At 40.3% G+C, this 24,658-nt stretch overlaps 2 protein-coding genes across 2 annotated transcripts in view; one reads left to right on the top strand and one right to left on the bottom strand.

Annotated features, from left to right (window-relative positions):
- Positions 1–14,092, top strand: part of si:dkeyp-14d3.1 (transmembrane protein 132C) — a 139,421-nt gene extending 125,329 nt beyond the window's left edge. Inside the window, exons 7-9 of the mRNA XM_063490305.1 lie at positions 3,614–3,887; positions 7,448–7,639; positions 11,085–14,092. Of these exons, the coding sequence (XP_063346375.1) occupies positions 3,614–3,887; positions 7,448–7,639; positions 11,085–12,251 (1,633 nt within the window). The 3' untranslated portion in view covers positions 12,252–14,092. The remainder of the gene's footprint in view (positions 1–3,613; positions 3,888–7,447; positions 7,640–11,084) is intronic.
- A 5,052-nt stretch (positions 14,093–19,144) lies between these two features.
- The window catches only part of slc15a4 (solute carrier family 15 member 4), a 28,214-nt gene continuing 22,700 nt past the window's right edge, over positions 19,145–24,658 (bottom strand). The window contains exon 9 of the mRNA XM_063490551.1: positions 19,145–20,953. Within this exon, the coding sequence (XP_063346621.1) occupies positions 20,802–20,953 (152 nt within the window). The 3' untranslated portion in view covers positions 19,145–20,801. The remainder of the gene's footprint in view (positions 20,954–24,658) is intronic.

The following is a 24,658-nucleotide window of genomic DNA, read 5'->3' as shown; positions in this document are numbered from 1 at the left end:
GTAACCTCACAATATACAAGGGACCAGTTCAGTACATCTCTAGATGCTGAATGACTCTGTGTGTCAATCTCCCGCTCCACTTTTCTCTCACCCTGAACACGCTCAAGCTGTTCTCCACTTGAGGCAGCAACTCATACTCAATCTGGAGCAAGAAAACCACGTCTTTCGGGGACAGAACTGTGACCTCTGACTTGTAAACTCATACCTGTCAGTTTACACTTGACTGAACACTGAGACACCAATGTTTGGTGCTGCAGTAGGCATCCAAAACCTCTTCCATGGAGTTGTAAAATAGGGACCATTCAAACTCTATGTTACAAATCTCCGTCGGAAAACTGTTAAAAGAAGATCTCCCAGACCGAGGTGTCTGCTGTGTGCCAGGTCTGCCCAGAATCCTCCCTGGCCACCTGGGGGGGGCGATCATTTGAGAGCTGAGCTACTCTGCTCACCCAGGAGTCTTAAGACTCATGCAAAGCTGATGATATGACTACAAAATCGATCCCCGATCCACTAATTAGACTTAGCTGGTGCCAAGTGTAATTAAGCTTAAAAGTGTTATTCATAATGCAAAAACAGTGATTAGCACAGACATTTAGTAGCAAAACACTACTCAGATTCAGATCATGCCCCTCTAGTTTCCAATGCCATGTGCTAATGCCAGGCTAAACAGTGTTTCCAAAAAGCCTCTACCACAACCTTAGTTTTAAGGCGGGGCGTAGTGTTCCTGAACCAGGCAATCTTTATGTTCTGTCTTTCTTTTTTTTTAAGTCTAGCCCATCACCTGAAACTAGTTTACCTTAGGATGTCTACCTCAGCTGTCACTGTGCGAATGGCAGGGTGTATCCTGGACAGGTCACCAGCCTTTCAGCAGTGTTGGAGACATTATTCAAAAAAAAAAATTCCAAATCAAGTGAATTATTTATATAGCGCATTTTCGAAACAGCTGACAGTCACCCAAAGTGCTTTTTTTAGGCACTTATTTTGCAATTTCTGTCTCCAAGAACCCGTTAACAAAGCCTGGAATTCACATAAAAGACAAATATAACAACTAACTTCAAAAAATAGTAAAAACATGTGGTAATGTATTACATGTTGTTACTTATAAAGAAGGTACTGGAGAAAGTATTTCGTTTTAAAGCTCCTTGCATTACTTTTACATTACTCCATAACAAGGTCTGAAATCACTGTCACATCATTAGCAGTTGATAATACAGACCTTGAGCTTATGTCCCACACGCTGACATTTAATGAGGACACACAAGAAATCTTTGTTTTTGTGTTTGCACCCTGAGACAACTGTTTTTGTGATATGGCGCTATATAAAATTAAATTAAATTAAATTGAAGTTTTGATATGAACACAAACCTAACAACACAAAGAAATGTTGAAAATCAACCCAAATAGACTTTAAAGAGATCTCCACTGTGATTCTGCTGTAGGAACATGTACTGGTAGAAATGGAGGCTCATTACTGCCTTTGTTACCCGCTGAAGCGCAGGCCCCGGCTGCTGGGCTGGGCTCTGCATACACTCACCCTGGGTTCTTTGCTAGCTTTGTGTAAACATGCTGTCTGTGCAGATGCTCGCAAAGCGTCCATGTTGTGTGAGCAGTATAATGCAGTTGTTTCAGGACATACCTGACATGACAGTGAGATAACCATAACTTTAATGTGATTCTTCAAGTTAATAGAATAGAATAGAATAGAATAGAATAAACCTTTATTATCCCACGGATGAGAAATTTTGGTGTTACAGAGCTCTTACAGCAAGGGAAAATAAAATATAAAAGGAAGACACAAGGTGGTCCTATAAACATAAGCAACCGAAGTTCATATATACAGGTATATACAGGTAACAATGTACAGAATATGTATAGAAAAATTGAAACATTGTACGGAGATATGTATAAAATGCAGTAAACCTTTACAATACTGTGTTGATTAAAAATGCAATGTGATTATGTGTTACCTTGTAGCACTTTGTATACCCAATACTTACCTACACAGGGCACATTATGAAAAAAATTGTATTTGAAAACCAAAATACAGTGAAATTGCAAATGTACTTTTCATAACTGTATGCTGTGACTTAGCTGGATCCCTAGTGATGATGCCACAAATTGTTTCCTTTCAGTGTTACAATATTGACTCCACAGTAATTTCTCCGGTAAAGGCGGTCATTCACTTGCGAATATGAAATCAGTCCCTCCAGCAAAGCTTTTAAGCCCTTAACTTCAAATCTCTCTCTACCCTTGGCTTTCCTCTGGAGAATGCAGCTGACATCTTTATTCCCACAGCTTCGCATGCAGTCCGATTTCTCAGGGGATTCAGACAGAAAGAGACAAGCAGAGCGGATAATCACAAGAAAAAGAGTTTAAGAGATTAATTTCGTGTTTTTTTTTTCTCCTTTATCATGATTGCAACCTTTGCTAGAGTTTATGTGTGTGAGAGAGAGAAATAGCGACAAAGGAACAAATGAAGATGATTAGATGAAAAGGAAGGCGCAAGTCTGTACTGTAGGATATATGATTAGTAGTTGTGTTGACAAAGTGCTTTTTTTTTCCTTTGGAAGAATCCCAACTGTGCCCCAGTGTAAGCCTGAAGAGCTGTAACAGCATTTATTTCCCCAGAATAACCATTCAAACAATGCTTTGTCAACATTCAAGGCTGATTGTTTTCTTCAAAGGTGTTCGTTAATGCGAAAATGTAAAAAAAATACAGTTATAAGTAAACTCTAATGATATTGCGGCTGTATTGTAACCATTTAAACCTAGTTTGTCACACTCAAAGCAATTTTCCTAGTGAGAGATAGGTGTGCCTCTGTTGGCTGATTTGTTACCGAAAGTAATAAAATTAGATTTGCTTGCAACAGAGCGATCTGGGAGGCTATTAAGTAAAGCCGTAAGGAGGTGTATGCACATTTACAATCCAGGCCGGGTGCTCCAAAATAGTAAAGGAGAGACATTTAGAAAGAGAAATGATGGCCATTCGCTGGATTGATCCCGCTCTTACTGGTTTAATCAACAACATTGCATCATAGCTTGAGCTTTGTCGGGTGAACATCCCAGTATGAGTTACACCCGTCTGTGTGTTTGTTGTTTACTCCAATTTAAAATGCTACTCAAAATACCACAAACCATACATCAGTACAAAATGAGTGCTTTAAATTCTGCCTTTTCTAGATTGTTGATACCGATAAACACAAAGTACACAGCAGCATTTTGTTTTTTAACATCATATAACTTTGATTTACTGTGTAATGTTTTAATCAAGATAACACACAATGAGCATGCATAACAACTGTAGCATGCATATGCATAGCTCATATAATGTTAAGCACCAGATACAAAGGTAACAAATTAGCAACGCATGTTGCTAAATGCACTTGTCAGTGCATTTTGGATGTAGGCAAAGTTCTGCAAGAAATCCTGTCTCAGCCTCAATTGTACCAAATTTCATGGCAGCTTATCCAATTTTTTTTTTCTTTTAGTCTGTAAAACAGCCAACAGTGCTGTCTCTAAAGGCATGCCACTCTCACTGCTAAGAAAAGAAATTCTTTCCACTTTGCACTTCAGACTGTTTTATTTTTTATTTTCTTTCTTTCTTTTTAAACAGGTCCACACGGGAAAGCGAGGATGAAGACGATGAAGACAGGCGAGGGCGAAGCTGCACCCTGCAGTACCAGCATGCCATGGTCAAAGTCCTGACTCATTTTATAGCCGAGTCAGCTGATCCTCGAGGCCAGACCAGCTACATGCTGGGCACCGATTGGCAGGTGGACATTACGGAGCTTGTTTGGGACTTCCTCAAAGTAGAGAATGCACAGGTTGCACAGCTGTTGGACAAGAAGATACTAGTGGGCCTTGACACCGGCATGACCACTATTCAGGTATACGAAGAATCTGTATCTGTATTTGTTACAACAACAGATTACAGGTGCTGTCTAAAATTACATTTGCTGCAACGAGACAAAATCTGAATGTTAGTCAGGCAGTGGGGGGTTTATTAACACATAATAATCATAAAATTATTATCTTTAGTACACATGCAACCACAATACAATTTGTACACCGGCTGTTTTGATTAAGTTTCATTTCAAAGCACAGTTAAAATCTTAGTGGGCACGACTGTAACATGCTTGGTGCAATCCCCCGAAGCTTGGCACAGTGTTATCATGATAAATAGAAAGAAAAAAAACTGTTAAAGGTGGTGGTTCCTAAAAACTAATACTCAGTAGGCTTCTTTCAAGTTGCATTTTATAATTTTTAAAAATGCAATTTTACTGTAATGCTCCACTTTGGCCAGTTCTTCCCTGATTTAAACCATATGTTCTCTGACCAATGTTGCCTCTGATTCCAAATAGGTACTAGGCATTTATTCTTGTTCTTCCCTGAATACCTGCTTTGTTAACAGCAGTAAGAGATCCAGAAACAGCTCGAGTGAAATGCTGTCATTCAGTGTGCAATTATTCTGCCGTTGCTAGAATCTTTCAAAACTCCAGCTATGTTTGTGTTGGAAGATCAGTGCTTCCTTTTAATCCTCTTTACTCAAGTAATTGTGCAAATCTCAAAATCTGTTGTATAGATGCGCACACACACACACACACACACACACACACACACACACACACACACACACACACACACACACACACACACAGTAGTGTAGAAGCTATTTGATGTTGGCAACGATTTGTTTTAATATAGAACAGTATGATATTGTGGTTGTTCTAATGAGTCAAAAAATAAGACTGTAGTGATTTTATTAGTGATTTAACTACAACCAGTTGGGAAATACAGTTCTGGGGCTTTTTATGATTTCTCTGAACTGGACTTTTTCCAGAGTGGAATGATTATACATACATCTTTAATGACATTAAAAACAATCATTTGGTGCACAGCTTTGAATCGATTTAGGATTTTCTCTAAACCACACAGGGTCATAATTCTACTTACAGGTTCAAATATATACGTACACACACTTAAATCTTCTATTAAGGTGCTGAAGGTGAGATGAGAAACCACTTTGTCAAGGTCTGGAAGAAAGAAACCCCAAACTGTCACCCTCAGATGAGAGAAAGATGAGAAACATTATGCTAATGTTTTGCTCCTAGTGGTACTGGTACATTGCACAAAGTGGATGGAGTAATGAAGAAGTATTTCTACCTCTAAATTCTTCAACTTATGTCAGTTCAACAGGTAGTTGGACACAACTGAGAGTATCAGCAGGACAATGATCCCAAACAACCATGGAAACTAGTTTTGGAATGAATGAAGCAGGCGAACACTAAGCTTCTAGAAAGTCCTTCACAAACCCCAAAATTGTGGACTTTCCTTAAGAACTTTGTCCATGCCAGAAAACAAACAGATTTAAATGAACTCTACCAATTCTGCCAAGAAGAGTGGTTAAAAATATCCAATTAGAAGCTTGTTGATGTCTACCAAAAACATCTGGCCGAGGTGCAACTTGCTAAGATACATTTAATCATATATTAGTGTGACGTGTGTATATATTTGAGCCTGTAGGTACACTTTATCCCTTTGTTGGTTAGACAAAATCCCAAATAGCTTCAAACTTGTGCACCCAATTCTGTTTTTTTAATCATTTAAGATATATTCAGTATAATCATTCCACCCTGGAAGAGGAACAGTTCTAAGAAATCATTAAAAGCCCCAAATTACCATGACATTCATGCCTGTAATGAGCTTAAACTTCTGACCACAACTGTGTGAGTTTGGCTGTAGCATTCATCCCATCAGCATAAACGCAACATCTTAGGGATACTTCTTTTTATAACTTTGTGGTCAACTCTGAAGTCTCTTTGCCTGGCCAGAACTCGAGAGTTTATGCACTAATTAGGAAAAACATTGCAATAAATTTCAGAATAAATGTTAAATTGGTAACCTTTTATATTTAACAAGTCAATGGTGAAATTTGGTGCCATAACTCAGGAACTGATGAGCATTGGTGGTTCTTTGGTGGTTCTGTCAATCTGCCAGGCTAAAAATGTGCTTGAAGCATTCATGTTTTAACATTTTTGCTTCTCTGTAGCAACAGCTATGACTGCTGTCATGGTTACAGCTCTGTACTCTGTCAGAATCTTTAAACATAATTACATTTAGTATGTTTTACTACAAATCCTTAGATGTGAATGTGTTCACAGCCAGACAACAACATGGTTGTAATTCTAGGTATATCTAGGAATATCTTAAACTCTAATTAGAGTTTACCTAGCTTAACATTACATTATTCTCTCTAGAGAAAAACATGTCAGAATAACACGCTGTGGAAACATGTTGCTTATCCCGGGGACAGTAACAATTGTGAATGTTGCTGCTGCAGTTTGACTAGTACCTCCCTTTGACCAGAGCAGACAGGTGATTACTGGTGTGTCACAGCCTGTGTTTCAGGCTCTCTGTAGTGAGTGGGTCCTCTCCCCTCAGCCCTATGCTTTGTCAGGCTCTTCACACTAACTGGATGAATATCAGGCTCCTAATGACATCTGTGAGAGTGGGATCTGTTTCCTGGCTCTGAGTACTCATCCGTCTGTTTCTGTGCAGAGATGTGTTCAATCCCCAAACACCACAAACCTGAAAATATAAGCACCAACCGGAAAACACGACAAGTACGAGGGTCTGACAGCTGACTGCCTGTGCCATGCATCATGCTGATGAAAGATACGGCACACGGATGAGGATAAGCATGCGGAGGAAGTCTTCCTCTGCATGCTTCGTTCTTCTGTTTTGGGGTTAAAGTGTGCCTCTTTTTTAGATTACCAGTATTAGTCAAAGGGAATGGATTCATACCTACATGAGGTACGAGGGTTGGATGGCATCCAAGCTGAGTTGTTTTTTGATCCACCCAGCCTGAGTAGCGACAGATAAAATTTTAAAAAAAAGTGTGTTTTGTGTATCGTTTTGCATATTGCGGAGGAGCATGCAAGTCTTTTATGTTAGATGAAAACCCTTGGAAAGACATTTTCTCAGCTTCACCTATAACTCACAGTAATCCCTCCCTTTTTTTCTCAAATCAGTGACATCTTCACAGCCAAATGCTCATTGATGTGTTGTTTTTGCATTTCACTTGCCAGAAATCACTTGTCAGTCAAACAATGTGACCAGTGTGGATTTTCCGTTAATGAAGTTTTTTGCTGTTTTCTTTCCGCTCCATTCATTTCTGTTTGCTGTTGCTGCTGATTTCTCTTGGGAAAGACCTCCCAGGCCTCAGTGTTTAGAGCAGGAAATCATAAAGCCTTCATCAACAGGCTATACACTAGGTTTAGTCACTGCTGTTGAGTAGCATCTATAATTGTTCGTACCAAATGTGACAGGTTACTGTGTGTATTCGTGAGGAATACCGTCAAAGAAAAATGTAATTATTTGCCTTTTTTACTTTAATGTCTCCATGGTAATCTGTCACCTCTCTCCTTGTTTTTCTTCACTTTTTCAGGTGTTGTCTCCTTTATCAGACTCAATCCTGGCAGAGAAGACTATCACAGTGGTGGATGACAAAGTAACCATCACAGAGTTGGGAGTCCAGTTGGTGACAGGCCTTTCCATGAGCCTGCAGCTCAGTCCGGGAAGTAACCGGGCCATCCTGGCTACTACAACCACACAGGAAGTCCTGCAGAGCCCCAAACAGGTCAGGATGCTGTAAGAAATTAAAAGCAACAAAACTACATTAAATATGCGTAAGGGTTATTGACTCACAAGTCTGAGAACATATTGTCTAATTGAATGAGCAAATTCATCTAAATTTATACACTCACCTGCCATTTTATTAGGTATATCTTGTTAATACTGGGCTGGACCTCCTTTTTGCCTTTGGAACTGCACAATTTTTCATGGCATGGATTCAGTAAGGTGCTAGGAAACATTCCTCTGAGACTGTGGTCCATATTAACATGACAGCATTACACAGTCGCTGCAGATTTGTCAGCTGCACATCCTTGATCCAAAATCTGCCGTTCCACCAAATCCCAAAAAAGCTCTCTTAGATTGAGATCTGGTGACTGTGAAGAGCATGAGAGTACAGTGAACTCGCCGTCATGTTCAAGAACCAGTTTGGATTTATTTGAGTTTTGGTGTGTTATTCTGAGGGAAGCAGCCATCAGAAGATGGACACATTGTGGTCATAAATGGACATGGTCAGCAGCAATACTCAAGTAGGCTGCTGTGTTTAAGTGATGCTCATTTGGTACTAAGGAGCCCAAAATGTGCCCAGAAAATATCCCCCATTCGAATATAACATCGGCAGCCTGAATTGTTAACAAAAGGCATGATGGATTAATTCGCTCATATTGTTTATTCAAATTCTGACACTAACAGCAGAAATTGAGACTCATCAGTACAGGCAACATTTTTCCAGCCTTCTATTGCCCACTTTTGGCAAGTCAGAGTGAATTATGTGAAAAATGTTCAGATGGCTCTACAGGGAAAGGAGAAAATCTGAAAACCTGATTGTAAAACGCCGTAAAGATAGGAAAAGATATTTTAGTTGACTGATGACCAAAGAAAACATCGCTTGAAACACATTCTGCTGCAATCAGGGGGAACATAAAGAGCCACATCTGCAGATGTGCAGTGGCCACTGTCTTAAAATGACACAGTGGGCATTGCAATACTTGCACAAAAAACAGACAAGTGCTTCAAGGATGGTGGTTGGGGTGGGGTTATCAACTGGAATCTGAGTTTCTGTGACAGCTCAGACAGTGTGAAATAGATTGTATAATGTCAACAGGTATGGAAAGAGTCCAGTTTAAAAATCATTGCTCCTTGGCACAAAATATTATATGCAGTTATGTACAATTATATTCATTTAAACTGTTTAAATACCCTATTCAACTTAGACGTAATGTAGTTACTGGAAGTGATTCAGTTTTGACACTTACAGTACCTTTGTTGCATACAGAAAGTGGAGATGTTTTAATAAGATAATTGCTCAGTAAAACCAACAGGTAATCGTTAATCAACTGTGATTTTCTATTAATCATGTTATCAGTTATCCATCAAAATCAAATATTTGATAGTTGATGCTCCTCAAATCTAATTTTCTTTGTCATACCTAATATCTTATTATCGTCTTTCCATTTCCTTAAGCTGCAGAAAATTATAGTCAACACTTTCATGTGTTTTAATAGATAAAATGATTAATGGATAAAATGAGTGGATAATTAGCGGGTTAGCAGAAAAAGAAGATAATAATTTGGTGCAGACCCACGTATAAGAGACTTCAATGTGATTTTACTTAACAGCTCATTTCTCCTCAGAGCCTCCTTTACAAAAGTGAGCGCTGATTCTTCTCTACTAGATGAAAATTATTCACAGACCATTTAGACAGATCTGATTAAGGCAGATAATTATGTTCATTTGTTTTACAATGGCAATTATTATCACCTAGAATATTAAATTACTCTTAATTAGATGAAATAATTTTTTTATATAAATATCAGCTGAAGCCAAAAGTGCTCAATCGCCAACTCAAATACTTTTAGGGTCTCTATAAAGTTATTTTTTGTTTGCATTACACTATCCTTGTCTAAATGTGCAAAAGAAAAAGAAAATAAGTGTGAGATTATAAAAAGTTATCTACATGAGAAGCACTGCTTTGAGGCAAGCTGGATGTCTTAGGACAGCGGTCCCCAACCTTTTTTGGGCCATGGACCGGTTTATGTCCAACAATATTTTCACGGAACGGCCTTGTGTCACGGATAAATAAACCAAAAAAAACACTACCGGTACCAAAAAAACAGAACATTTATTCTTAACACACAAGAAAATACCCTGGGAAACCAAGTTAATGATAAAAACAATTAAAAAATAACAATAAAAACCGATAAAACCCCTGAAAACCATACATTTCACACCCGGGCCTCAACTCTCGCGGCCCGGTACCAAACGACTCAGCTGCGAGAGTTGGGGACCGCTGTTTTAGGATTATCAGAAACTTCAGCAGAGTCTTATTGTCATGGCTTCCAAAGCTTGTGAGCATAGTGCAGCCTGAGGGTTAGCAGTCCATTGGCATAGCCTCTCTTAACATTTAAGCTGGTGGGCAAGCCCATAGCTTCAGCCTGGCAGCTTGATCCTTTAATGAATAGCAAAAACAATACAAAAATGGAAAAATGCTAAGCTTTTTCATTTACTTCTATTTGTAGTTCCTCTTTTTTAATGAATTTTGTTATATTATTTACTTTCCTGAATAGATGTACATTTTTTTCTTCTATGTCTTGGCTAGTCTGTTCTTTTTACGGCACTCATATATTAACTCGAAGGCTTGAAAGCATGTAACGCAGCGCTTCTCTTTGGTTATCTAATGGAAACAGAAGTTTAATCTCAGAGCAAGCTCAAGCAACACCACAGTACTGTACAAAATTTCGACTTAAAATCTGAACTTTGCAATTCTGTCATGTTTGCTTTTCTTTATAATTTGCTGCAGCTACTCTCGCTGTGGCTTCTTTGATCAAGCTCTCCAGTGAGCTCTCCGAGCTGCCCCGCACTATTCCACTTCACCCTTTTTTCTGACTGAGGGCATGAAGGCTATTTATCAGCTCTATCTTCTTACATAGAGTGTGGGGATAAGCAGGCAGCACTGCGCTTGCAAGACCTCTGGTGTTACTAATATAAGGAGCATTGACAGACCACTGTGGGAATCTATATACTTGTGCGCCTTTGGGGGATTTGTCTCTTGGTGATATTAAAATGCAAATTGTGAAACTGCAGTAGTAGGCGGCTTCACGACACCCATGTATGGCGAAGCCTCAGTGGCATGAACAATATTTAAAGTAACTGTTTGATCTTTTCTGCCCCTTGGCTGAGAGAAAATAGCTGCTGAGGTAGCTTAACCACAACTTAGTGAGCTTGACTAAAGGAACACTGAATCCAAATAATCATTATGCGGCTCATTTGAACAATTCACTATACTCCCATAAGTTAAAGCCGGCGGAAACAAGCAAGGGGAGTTTCAGAGCTAACCTGTTGAAAATAATCCGTTTCCATGAAATTATGCTCTATGCAGTATTTTTACAGCATCATTTAAATCCTTTGTAATGTCTGACGATCCTGCCTCTCTCTCTCTACCTCTTTTGTAGGAGGCCTTGATTAGTGCCTGGCTACAGTTCAGTGACGGCTCTGTGGCTCCACTAGACCTCTACAATCCAGACTTTTTTGTCCTGACAGCCACTTCACTAGACGAGGAAGTCGTGACAGTGCAGCAGGACCCTTCCTGGAAATGGCCTGTCATTGTGACGGAGGCAGAGGGTCAAGGCCTGCTGGTCAGGGTGGAAATGACTGTTAGTGAAGTGTGCCAGAAGTTCAAGCGACGTAGCATTATAGCGGCGGGGAACTGCAACATCAGGGTGAAGTTTGGCCATAGTGACAGCTCAAGGGGAGGGAGCAGCGACTATGGTCCTGATGGAGATGATATGGAGAACAGGGGCAGGCTCTCCTCCCAGGACAGGACCGGCCTTGACACACACTATTACGGTAGTTCGATCTCTGACATGGAGGATGGCGTGCTGAAGAGAGCCACCACAACGAGAAGTGCAATAATCCGCAGACCCAATGGGGATAAACTTTCAGTGGATGGTAGCCAGAGCATACCAATTGACTTTGCTGACTTCCCTGCACAAGTAGATCTGCCCCGTGGTCGCAATGTGGACGACGAACTCATTCAGACTGCCCGAGGGCTCACAGACCTAGAAATCGGCATGTACGCCTTGCTCGGGGTCTTCTGCCTCGCCATCCTGGTCTTTCTTATTAACTGCATTTCCTATACGCTCAAATACCGTCACAAGGAGCTCTCCATCGAGGGCCAGGAGAACATGAACCATGCTCACGACTGGGTGTGGCTGGGGAACGAGGCCGAGCTGCTGGAGAGCCAAATCAGCCTTTCGCCTCAGCAGGAAGAACAGACCTCCATGATAGACTCAAGCAGCGGCCTCGAGGAGGGCAGCCACTTACTGAACGGAGGCTCTTCCCAGAAGAGCGTGCCAAGCCAAGTGCATCGGGCGGCGGACACAGGCTGCATAGCCAAGGACAGCAAAGGAGACTCCCCCACCACCAAGAGAAAGCGAGTTAAGTTTACCACGTTCACCACTATCCCCTCGGACAATAGCTACCCCACTGTTAGCACACTGACTGGAAGCCACAGCCATGACATTAAGTGGGTGTGTCAAGACGTGCAGCTTGGAGACTCCAAGGAGTTGCGCAGTTACATGGAAAGATTAAATGACAATGCTTTAAAAGAGGTGGCATAATGTACTGTGTGCACTTGTGACAAACTCACCCATATGCCTTCCAGCCAGCGGAGAGTGGGTCTCAACAGAAACCAGATCCACAGTTGGTGATCAAGGAGTAAATTTACTTCAGAATCAACCCAAACTGCCAAAGGGTCATTAAACTTTGCGAGAAATGTCATGATTCCACATGTGACTGATGATAAATCACTGACAAAAAACATGAGGTGGTTCTTTTGTTTGTCAGATGGTTGCCACTTAAACATTGTTTTATTATTACAGGATTTAGAATCGTGCAAGAATCCCAGAACTGATCTGCAGCAAAGCATATAGAGTTTAAAACGAACAGTGACGTGTCTAGATAGATATTCCGAGTGTGTGTGTGTGCACATTAAATGGCTTTGGAAGTTCTGTATCAATTTTGGATTTCTTACATGAGAGTTCTGGAAAGGCCAAAGCAAGTCAAGACAAATCTGCATGTTGTTGGGGGGGAAAAGAAAAGAAAAACAAGAATGGCACAACTTTCCGGTTCATTGTCATCCTCCTTAGCAAGGCATAAGACCTGTTATGTATATACTGAACAATCTCCAAAGCATTGTACTGTTGCTCTGTATATTGTATTTTCATAACATTTAAGGAATACACAGTAATGTCAAGAGTGTGCATCAGCTTTTATTGACTGCAGCATTGTGAGGCATTGAGTCTTTAGATTGGAGAAGGTGAAGCCAATTACACACTGATCTTTGTATCAAAGACTATTTATAAGATGTAATTTACCTACAAGCAACAACACAATCTAATCCCGTTTAATGGTGGCCAGTGAAGAAAAGCATCAATACTCTAATCTTGTCCATTACAATCCAGTACCCTGACACCACAGCCAGTATATGTGAAGGAGCTTTTAAACCAAATGGCTGACCATCATGATAATGTGACATTTCCCAATACCACCTCTCAGTTAAAAGTTTTTCAAGGTTTGAAGAAAATACCAATTAATGCCTCTGTCCCATAATTACAAGCAAGGTAGGAAATATTTCCTTTTTTTGGAAGTGGATCTTTTATTATTCAGATAATTGCACAAATAATAATCTTCTCTGAAAACTTCCTAAACAAGGGCAGTCGGCTGAAAAATTGCATTTTGCTCAGTGAACGTTATTATCTTCACAGTGGTGTTGGGGAATTGTGTGTGCGTGAGTGTGTTATTATTTTCCATCAAGCAGAGAAATGTTCACATTATGTTAACTGTTGCCGCAGTATGAATCAGGTTGTTAATCAGTGGCATTGTCAATATTATTCGTTTCAGCAAATAGTGGCGCTACCTTGAGTAGAATTGGGGATGTCGTTTAGAATAGCTCACTTCTGTCAGCATTCTGCACTAAATGGAGCCCCACCAGATACCTACACGGAGGTTTAGCAGCTTTTCCGGCTATTTTTCTGCCTATTTCCCTTACTGTGTGTCAGCTGAGAAGGTTTATACCATTTTCATGTCCGCACATTAGCTTAAATATCACACTACAGAGGCCCCAGACACAGAAGACCCCCTAGCAACCTTTAGTTGCTAAGGGAAAATGTGTTTCCCCCAACTGGCCGGTCAGTCATTGCTGACTGTTGGACCGAAAACCTATTCACGATTGCTTTGGTCGCTAGCAAATTGCTCCAATCAACTGTAGTTTGCACGGAAGACACCAGCTTGTCTGTAAAGACTTGCTAACTACTAGCAGAGCGGTAGTAGACTTAGGTTGTGCCTCACTGCTGCATCTGACACGTTTCAAAAGGTCAAATTTTTACTTTGAAGACTAGTACTCTCTGTTTCACTACTGCTTAGCGAGTAGTTGGTGAGCGTTAGCAGACAGGTTAGCATCTTTCATGCAAACTATAAGCAATAGTAGCAATCTGCTAGCAAAAAAGTTTTTGTTGCAGCTAACTGGCAGTAAATGCTACTACACAAACATACAGGTAACATTAATTTTCTTAGCTAACCCTTATCAAAGAAGAATATGTAATAATATGCATTATTTTTTAAATGTATAACTAATGTTTTCTGGTGTTGCAGTGTTTTAAGTGCTGATATTTCTAAATTGGGGTAATTCAAGTAGAAAAAAATGAAGACATCTATGAGCAATGTAACACGCACACACACCGTGATACACACAAACAATTATGTTCTGTCACCATGTCGTGAGCCGCTTCATTTTGTGGGGTTTTCCCGCTTCTGAGGCTTTACCGTTATCTCCAGGGGACTGAAGCGGGGGTCCATGTGTAGGGTGCGCTGGGGCCATAGCTGCTGCGCTCGGTCGGTGGACCGTGAAGGGCGAGGAATGCCTGTGTAGATATGGGAGGGATTTAACTGCCAGCCACAAGGGTAATGATTGATGGAGGGCCCCGGTTAATTAAAACACCACTGTAACTCTCTTTCTGTGACCACTGTTGGTGGCTTCAGCCTCTTCAAGTAGAAGCAATACAACCCATTAAAGGCACACCACATTCACCCCCTTGGGCTCCAGTTGTGGATGTGCTCATACCTGCTGGGATGTAGCACAGGAAATATAATGGCTGTATTCACTTCGGTTCATGGAGCATGTTAACTCAAGTCTCATTTTTGTTGGCCTTGAAGTCTTGACTTCATGAAAAGGGAAAGGAGAAAAAAAGAAGCTTCCCCAGGCCTCCATCTTAAATGGATTTTTAATTAAATTGATGATGTGAGACCAACAAACTCTCACTAATGGTTGGCTGTGCTCCCTGTGGTCCTAATGTGCCGAGCCCGTATTTGCAATTTCCAAATGATTATTCGCTGTTTGATTTATGTTGCTTCATCTGAATTCATTTTACCGTCAGTTCACAGCAGGTTCACGACGGTTAAACGTACACAAACACCCCGCTGGAGAGGAGCGAAGAAACAGCCGACGAGGTCGGCTTGACATTCCGGTCCGACCGATTCTTACAGATGGAGTCGCAGGGAACTAGAGGCAACATTGTTTACAACGCCCCTGTGCCAAATCTGTCTCCTGTAAACACAATCTCCCACCTGACCAGCAGACCACATTGGGAAGATAAACACCACAGCACACATGAACAAATGTTCCCTTGTCTTACCATCTTTGTAAGGGCTCTCAGGCAAAGTCCTTACCCACAAGATGTAAAGCTCTAAAAGAAATAAACAAAAGGTCATAAATATGTATGTTTTTTTCAAATAAAAGTAAGTAAATTGTACGTCTGTTAGACAGCTGCACACTTAGTAAACGAATGAGTGAGTACATCATGAAATAATTTGTGTCGGAGTGCTTCAAAACAACCAAGAGTGCGCGTGTTTCTTATAATGAAGACATCACCCAGTGCAGCAGCGCGTGTTTATCCTTTTGGACAAAAGAGGGACTCTGTGGCACAAAAAAAATGTGCTAGTGTGTTAGTTGTGGAGATTATTCATTTGTAGTCAGTTAATTAGTTTTTGTCTTTTTTATGGGATTTCTTGAAAGTAAGAAATAAACAACCTTGTGCAGGTATTTTTGGCCTCCAGAACCAACAAAGTGATGGCAGCACAAGCTCACAGGTACAAACAGAGTATCAGCGATAACTCCGAACTCCAGCAGCTATAAACAACTACAGTAGCTGGCGAAAGGCTTCAGCAGCATGACTCGAGCACCCAGCCATGTCATTTAGATGTATTGGCCCACTAGTAAGGGCACCGTGCACAGGGGAGCGACATATCAGGCAGTGCTCTCAGACAGGCTGAGGAATTTTTCTTCCTGCTGAAGAACAACAGAAGGTCAGAGGGCTACCAAGATACACCTGGCACAAATGGTACTCCTCAGAGTGGCTAAAAAGATTTATCTTGATACCTGTACTGTTTTATGGGAGTCAAGTCCCATTCTGCACAAATAAGACACTCTAAACCACGGGGCATGCACATAATAACTAAGGCTGATGCCTTAAATCCAGATGGATGTACGCTGTTAAAGCGTTTTTACGGTTGCTTATTTCACACATCATCTGTCTGAATGAACATCCTCACCTGCTGCCTCGCTCGGTCCTACAGAAATCAGTCTTACAAGCGACAAGACAAGCACATTTTCTGGAACAAGAGATTGGGAGAGGTTATGTTATCCTCAGCACGACTTCTTCGTTGGTGTGGTATTTCAGAAACATATCAGACACGAGTTTAACAACCCGCCCCTCGTCCCACTTGGATTCCCCGGACTCCAGGATGCCGCGTGATTAGTTCGAGGTAAATGCTGATGATGAGTACTTAGAGATGAGTGATTTGTCTGCTTGGCTGTTTTCTTAAACGTTGTGTCTGCATTAGCTTATCCTAATTAACATGCAGCGATACCTCCTAATCCTCCAATTACTGGAGCAACATCTTAGGGAGCATCTGACGGCCGCTCATTACACAGGTAAGACTCAGTAATACAATTAAAAGCAGCTTAACATTCTGTAGATTAGCCCGCCGCGTGCCCCTGAAAAATCATTGACATACAGCACGCACAGTGGTCTTAATTGAGAAGTATGGAGACGTGCAGAGCAGAATTCACAAATGAAAACTCTTTATGGGATTAAACTTTTTTTTCGCAAGGAAATACTGTTTGATACATGTCTGCTTAGTACTAAAGATACTTGGAGTAATAGTGCCTCTAATTAAAACTTACAGTCATAATTTAATCTTCAGTTTCTGGAAGTCTTTTGTCTTTTACTTGATCTTTTATCACAACTGTGCCGCACAGACTGCAGACAGAACAGGGATTCAGCTACATCCATATTGTTTGTAAAGTCCTGTTTTAAAGCCTTCATTTTAGTGTCTTGGCCAACTGTTGCCAGTTTGGGGTTTTTTGGGGCCACACGTTATCATTTGGTGTTGTTGTAAGCTAACGCTAACTTTTGTCCTTTAATTCAAAGGGGTGAGTCCATGGAAATCTACTCCCATGGAGCCGTGCTACAAGTGGAAATACAGAGATCAACACTCCACTTTGTCCCAGAATATATAGTAAAGTCAGGCATTGCATCACATCATCATCATTTTAGCTTGAGATATAGAATACTTTTCAAAATATATACATCTATTGAGCCACATTCAGACCATTTTTTGGCACACTGAAATCTGAAGCAAGGTTGGATCCTGAATATCTCATTAACTATTAAAGATGATAATACTGAATGAAAACATGGATTATTTTGATGCAAAGGGCCAGAAAATGGATCAACGCATCATTTTCAAAAAACTATATCATGCAAAGTATTTAATATATAAAGCTAGAATTTCACAGGAATCATTATATATTTCCAAACTTTGTACCATATATTTTTTATGCAAATCGGATCCAGTCGAGCAGAAGGCCCGCATTGATTTTAAATGGAATGACCCATATGGGAGTCTGACTCTAAAATTTGGACCCAGTCTCAAGTGTACCCTGAAGGGTTTTGGCACTTCTGTGGTAGTTTCAAAACCAATGCAGAGTTTAAAAAAAAGACTACACCTAGAACTAAGTACTCATCAAATCATGTAATAAAGCAATGACTTGTGTGCAGGTAAAGTATTTTTGTATTAGCTGTAGCTGATGTGAAACCATTGCAAGACTCTCACTTTAACATAATGATCGCTAAAGGCAGAAAACAAATGGAGTTTCCATTATAGACTGCATATAAAAGATGGTCGTAGCCAAGCTGCAATTTGTGACACCACCCCAGAGAAAAAAGAGAGGCCTTAAATATTTATTATGTTACTGCTGTGAATGTAATGTAATGTTAAGAGAATATTCTGAACTTGAACATATAACCAGAACATTTACAAGAATAGTGGGTTTTTTTGTTGTTGTTTTTTAATGACTTGAATATGTGCAGTCTTCTTGGTCTAAAGTGATCCATCCACCCACTATCAAAGACAATACAAATGGTTTACCATGCCAGAATTAAATGCCCCTGCCCTTCCCAGTAACTTGGATATAGGCTCACTCTCGGTTAGCGAGGTCCACTTATGAAGCCTCAATCTCAGCATTTTGGTCGTTGCCATTTTGACAGTTTGCAACCACAAGTGAGCAGCTGACTGAAAACTGAGAGACACTGCACGCTCACGTGGTAGAAACTTGTCAGTCACAAAGAAGCATTTGATTTGCGGGAAGAACTATTGACTTAGGAATTGTATAAACGTTGGAGGCTATGAATTCGATGAAAGATAAAGAGCATTCAGAAGGTTCTCCGAGGAACTGTTGTTTACTCGCACCATCATCCTAAAATACGAGGAGGCCAGCATCAAAACTACATCTATGTGTTTTTTTTTCCCAGTTCTGCTTCCACAACCACTATGATGTGTCAGAAATTCCTCTGTACATGTGAAACAAGCCGCCACGCTAGAATTATGACCTCAAGGCATTGTGTTGGTTTTGAAACATCAAGCTGTCTGTTCAGTCACTGCTTCGTGGGCGCTCTGACCAAATTAAACAGGAAACGGCCCTCCCCGAGCAGGCCTTACCATTAAAAAATGATCTGCGATCACGCTGATTTCAATGATGAAACTAAGAAGAAATATGGTGCTTCCACCCCCAACGGGAATGCAAAATGAGGCTTTACACCTCTGTGTTAGCAACCTTTTCCCCCTACAGCAAGCTACAGGGCGTGTTTTTTGTAATATAAATAATTCAGGCACTCCACTTTGAGTTTGCCTTAGGACCAACAAACCATGACCCTAATCATGAAAGCAGGCTGTTAAAAGCACGATCCGTGATTCACATGTCAACAACGGTGTCGCCATGCTGCCTGAATTTAAAACACAGGACTGGAACACGTCCTTCCTGTCTTATCAATAAAACATTTGTGTCTCGTGTAATAAACTTACAGATCTGGAAGTTGTGCAACAAAGCTGTGTTTGCATGCGTGGAAACTAACCAGTACAGTGATGTGACAGACAACTTTGTTAGCTTCAAAAGTTCTTCTTTATTTAGGCACTGGCTGAAAATGACAAAGAAAAGTCACAAAATAATACACTTTATTAATGGGAACACATAACACTACAAAACATTATCACAGTTCTGTACCATACTGAAATGTAACAGGACTTTTTTTTCGATGTGACTGAGATGACAACATAATTACACATACAGTAAGCAATAGAACAAGAACACATAATTATCTGCTCAAATAAACGCAAACAGAAAAAAATAATCACTTGAAGAGGTGTTTCATACTGTCAGTGAGATAGAATCTGGCTTTATTTATTTATTTTATTTTATACAACAACGCAAACGTAACTTCATTTAGTTCGGATCATAAATGACGACGACTGTTCTGAGCTCCCGAAGGCAGGTTTACATTTCCAGGAGCTTTATGTCACATGACACTATTCCTAGAGAGCCCTGAGTTTTCTTCCTTCATGTGTTCGGCTTAATTCTGAGGATTGAAAACGCACAGACGCGCATGCACACACACACTTAATAGTATAAAACTAAAACAAATGAATCACAGTCTTATAAATATAACGAAACAAAACAGAATTTCTGGTAAAGCTGCAAAGCCGTGATAACATCGTAAAAGTTTTGGACAGCAAATGATGTGAAATAATATAAATAATGTCACAAATGTTATGAATTTCTCAGTACTGAGATGGCATCACTGTGAATGGGTTACATTTTTTAACTGTTATGCATCCATTTCACTGTGATCCGAGCATTAATGCCACAAGTCTAAATATAGATAGATTTTTTTGTTGGGTTCTGTTAATCTAACATTGAAGATATTCAATTTTGCAGCTTGACCAGAAATGTAAAACCGAAGCGTCACAGGAGTTGTGGAGTATTTCTGACATGAGGAGGTATGTATGTATGTTTGTATGTATGTATGAGTCATGTAGAGTGCTATCTGAGCATTTACAGGGTAGATTAAAGTGGCTTTAAAGTGATTGATCAAACAAAAAATGTGTGTTTGTTTGAAATCTTCTCCAACAATCGGTATCTTGAACAGCAATAATTTAAGGGACTGTTTCAAAATTACCATCAAAACCAATTCCCCTTTTGGTGCGATCTCTTCCAAGATACTGCGTGAGTGGGAATGAAATAGTGCTGATTCTCGAGAACATTTAATGCACGAATACCCGAGATTAAGGTTAAGGACCTAAATGATTTTAATACTGATGTGTCGTACCGGAATAAGTGAAATGAACTGTCTCTGTTAGATAACACAAACACAAATATCGAACTGTAAAACAACTTTGAAAATATTCAAAGGGATCACATTTTATGGCACCGTTTCCTAAGTGCAAATGATCAAAGAAAGGCAACAGGGGCAGACACGCACACAGAAGTAAGCAAGTACAGTATGAATAGTTAATCTCTGTACTGTAAGTGGTATCGCTGCAGTCACCCGGTGATTTCAAACCCATTACCAGGAAATCTGGAAATTACTGGATATCCAAAGCACTTTAAAACTAAATCTTACATAAAAAAGGGTGTAGTTATGACAGTTACAACTTCTTCTGAAATGGGTCGCTCAAACTGCTGTATTATAATTAGTAAGGGGTTCTTAGAGCACTGAGCGATCTGACGAGGGGGTGACGGTAGTGGAAGTTTATGAATGTGCAGTCGTGTTGGGTCAAGAGGAAGCGCGCCTCTGCTGCTGAAGCCCTGCTTTGGCTTTCTGCTTGTCGTACTTGACCGAGATAATAAGGAACACCAGCAATGTGACGCCCTGGATCCCCGCCAAGAGGAAGAAGTAGTAATGCAGAGAGCAGTCATTGATATTACCTGCAAGAGAGCAAAATAAGGACATGTTATTAATAGAATATGTAAGAGTTTAGCCGAGAATGTGCACGATGAAACTGGCATTCATGTAACTCTTAAAAAGTTGGGAGCTGCACGAAGGAAAAAAAAAAAAGAAGACAAATATGGAAATCTGGAGAACAAAAGCATTGCAACATATTCGGAGGGTGACAGCAGGAGGGTTCTTTGTCACAAAGTACTACTCCACGTTAAAAGAATACCAAAGGCAAAGGTAAATGGCCACGAGCTTGCAACTGTGTCAGGTTGCTGTGTATTCAGCAGACATAAAAGGGGTGCTTGAAGTGAGCATGTTAGGGAAACACGATTCTGTCAGGAATTAGGATGGAGCGGGTGAGTGGGGGGGCTGAGGGCTTGTTACTTCTCATTTCACCATTGTGAAATCTTGTGAAAGTGAAGACAATTGACCCCACACTTCAGCGCTGATAAAGGAAAGCGGTATTGAAGCAACAGAGCAATGCAAGCCCTCAGCTATGATTCCAGCCCAGGAGTCTTTCATCGGCATTAAAGCGATTTTTGTTCCTGGTGGGACTGGGATGTGATTAAAGAAAAGAGAAAAAAAGAAAGGTGGAAAAAATAAACTGATGCTTCCACTGTGATCTGTGGGACTTTCTTTTCTATTTTAGAGACAGGAAGAGAAGACAAAAAGACCGAGCAGAGGGTTGCAGAAGACGAAGAGGAAGCAGTGATGGTATTTGCCGACATTCCCTGCCCATTTATTCCTAATGGATTTGGCAAATCCAGCCCGACATCGGCCAACTTTGACTGTCTTAGCATTTGCTACACTGTTGGCTGAAGTGGCCGTTCTCATTCAGCGACAAAGCTCGAGAGAACAGCTTAAAACAAATCCTGTTTTGGTCATGCTAGGGGTTTACATGAAGGGCAAAGCCGATACAGTTGGTTTCGCTGGTCAAGTATGGTGACAATTGGATTGGCATTAAAGCAGCTTTTTGTACAAATGACCGTGCGAGACAGATCAATTGACTTTCAGCCAACAGCATGAGACGATGCTGTGAACTACTCTGCTGGACACGGAGGGATTTTTAAGGCTATTTAAGGTGCCTCGATGGGAGGAGAGGGAATGTTTTGTAAAAACATCTATGCTTCATTTAATAGTGGGCCTTGTGTTATTATTATTATCATTATTATCATCATCATCTATAAATGTGGAAATGTGAAGCCCAGAGTAATCTGACAGAGAAGCAGGCTTGATTTTAATTAGATAAGCGTCTGAATTAAGTCAAGTTCTGTGTACTCACGTGGAGTCTAATTATACCTGTCAGTTTAAAGTTAACAGGCCTCTAGGTTAAGGTAGTATATGTAATACAGCATATGGTCTAAGATTTTTCATTTATTTCATTCTTTTACTTTTCTAATGATTTCACTGAGCGATTAAGAAACATGAACAGTGTGCTGCAGGCATGCACTCACTTACTAAATCACTGAGATTAAAGTCAGCAGTTCTAACACACAGTGAGGTTGAGCCTTTAGTCTAAACACAAACAACAACACAAACATACACAGGGAATACAGAATGTGCGGTTCACAGTATGTTGCTTTAAACTGCCTTTTTTGTACAATATTAGGATGATGACTGAAAATAAGAAGAAATGTAACAATATAAATATATTAACAATATTAAACACAGACATAGCAAACATAACAAAATCAGGTAAATTTAATTTTAATACCACACAAATATTTGACTTTTTAATCAATTATTGAAAATTCTTCTTCTCTACCTTGGCTATCATAAATGTTAGGGACTTTGGCCATAACCACTTGCATGTGTGCTCTGTGATATTACCACGGACCTCAAATATCAACGTGTGTCAAACCGACCAGACTTCTGTGTTGAAAATCATATGAGAGCTGGGTTTAAGACTGTGACCCAGACACCAAACCAGAGTTTTCAGTTGAAGAGTTAACAATTTCCACGGCTGTCACAGTCAGAGGTTTGCCTTTTCCTTTTCTCTATCACTCATATCGTTGCCCCATGAATTCAGCCGCCACGTTGAGGTTGACGTATTGTGGCGTCTGAGGGAAGATATTAAGCGGAAAGAAACCTAACTGTGGTGCATGCCACTGTAAGACAGCTCACAATGCTTTGTTTACCCATTCTACTTGCTAGATTCACAGACTCCCTGTGACTCCACTCCACAAACTGAAATTCAAGTTGAAGGTTGCACTGGAGGAGATCCAGCGCACGTTACCAAGGCACAAGTGCAAGACGACAGAACAGAACTTACAGTGATCTCCAAAGCGGCTACACTGAAGGCAGTCCAGAGACACTCGGCGAGTGAGCTGCCAAATTTAAATCAGGTGAGATTTTAAGGGCGGATCGCACAGTGCGTTCCAGGCGACTGAGTGACTGCTGAATGTTCTACACCAACTAAAATGCTGTCGTGCTGACACAGCCAGTTAAATGGCTGTGTAACTTAACTTTTCTAGAAATCATTGAAAATTAGCCCTCTTCCTTTAAGGATGTTCATTGATTTCAGCCTGGCCTCAAGTCTTAGATCAACTGCCGTCGGTCCTTGCTGCTCACTAAAAATGTAAAAAAATAAATCAAAGAAGGGATTATGGAGGACAGGCAGTCAAACATAATGGTGCTTTGAGAATACTGGAGGGCAAGATGACTTAACAAATGCACACATAAATCTGTCCATCTGACCCGCCATAATTTATAAATAATAATGAACAAATGAACAGCTGTGACTTACAAAAAAATGCCAGTTTTACATAAAAAGGTTTTTACATAAAAGCCACAACTCACTGCAGAGGTTCCTTCTAATCAAAGAGCAGAATTTGTGGCAGAGCTCATCAGATCACACCGTGCACATTGTGCAAATACAGATGGCCATATTCCCACTCGCTGTGCTGTACGCACTTTCTTGTGGATAATTAGACATTAAAGCGAACAAAGCGGCGCTGCTACGATAGGATACATCCCTCAGGAGCGACTCCTCGTCAATGCCCTGTGCACTGGGCTGTTTCTATAGCTTGGAACCTTTGATCAAGGAACAAAGAGGCAGCTGATGACTTTGACCCGGGCTGAAGTTTTAGCTTATTTTGTGATGTCATCTTAATCTGGTCAAGGGTGTAAATTGTGAGAAATAGATCAAAAACCAAGACAGTGTTTAAATAATTCATGAAGATGAAAAAACAATGTGTTTGACAGCAGGGCATGAAAGGAGAGGGGTTAGCGCGGTGAAGGTACTTAGATTTTCAATCGATAATTCACAGATGGTAAACCAAGAAGAGTCTGCTGCGGTAGTCTTAATTCACAAAGCAGTATCACATAAAGGAAGTAATATAGCATACGAATGATGTATGGGAACACATATACATGCTCAATAGTAATAACAAGAGTGTTTACTAAAATATGACCCATTTAATGTAGGATATAGACCATAGAAAAATAAGTGCAAGGTCTACAGAAACATATTCAACAACCTCTGAGTTTGCTCTCGGGTGCTCAGCCTGCAACAAACCCAGATTTTAGGAAAGTTTCCTTCAATTTAAAGTAAAAAAACAAAAAACCAAACCCTCAAAGTAGCTTTAATAATATTCTAACAGATGACTGGATCACAAACTTTGTTCTAGTTTTGCAAATCTACCTCTTAACTACCACAATGAAAACTGCTGCTGGTAAAAAAGTAACATCCAATT

This window comes from Pelmatolapia mariae, linkage group LG12, assembly GCF_036321145.2.
Source record: "Pelmatolapia mariae isolate MD_Pm_ZW linkage group LG12, Pm_UMD_F_2, whole genome shotgun sequence".
Taxonomy (NCBI): domain Eukaryota; kingdom Metazoa; phylum Chordata; class Actinopteri; order Cichliformes; family Cichlidae; genus Pelmatolapia; species Pelmatolapia mariae.
The sequence above is the reverse complement of the archived record's forward strand: the minus strand, read 5'-3'. Positions and strand labels throughout refer to the sequence as shown.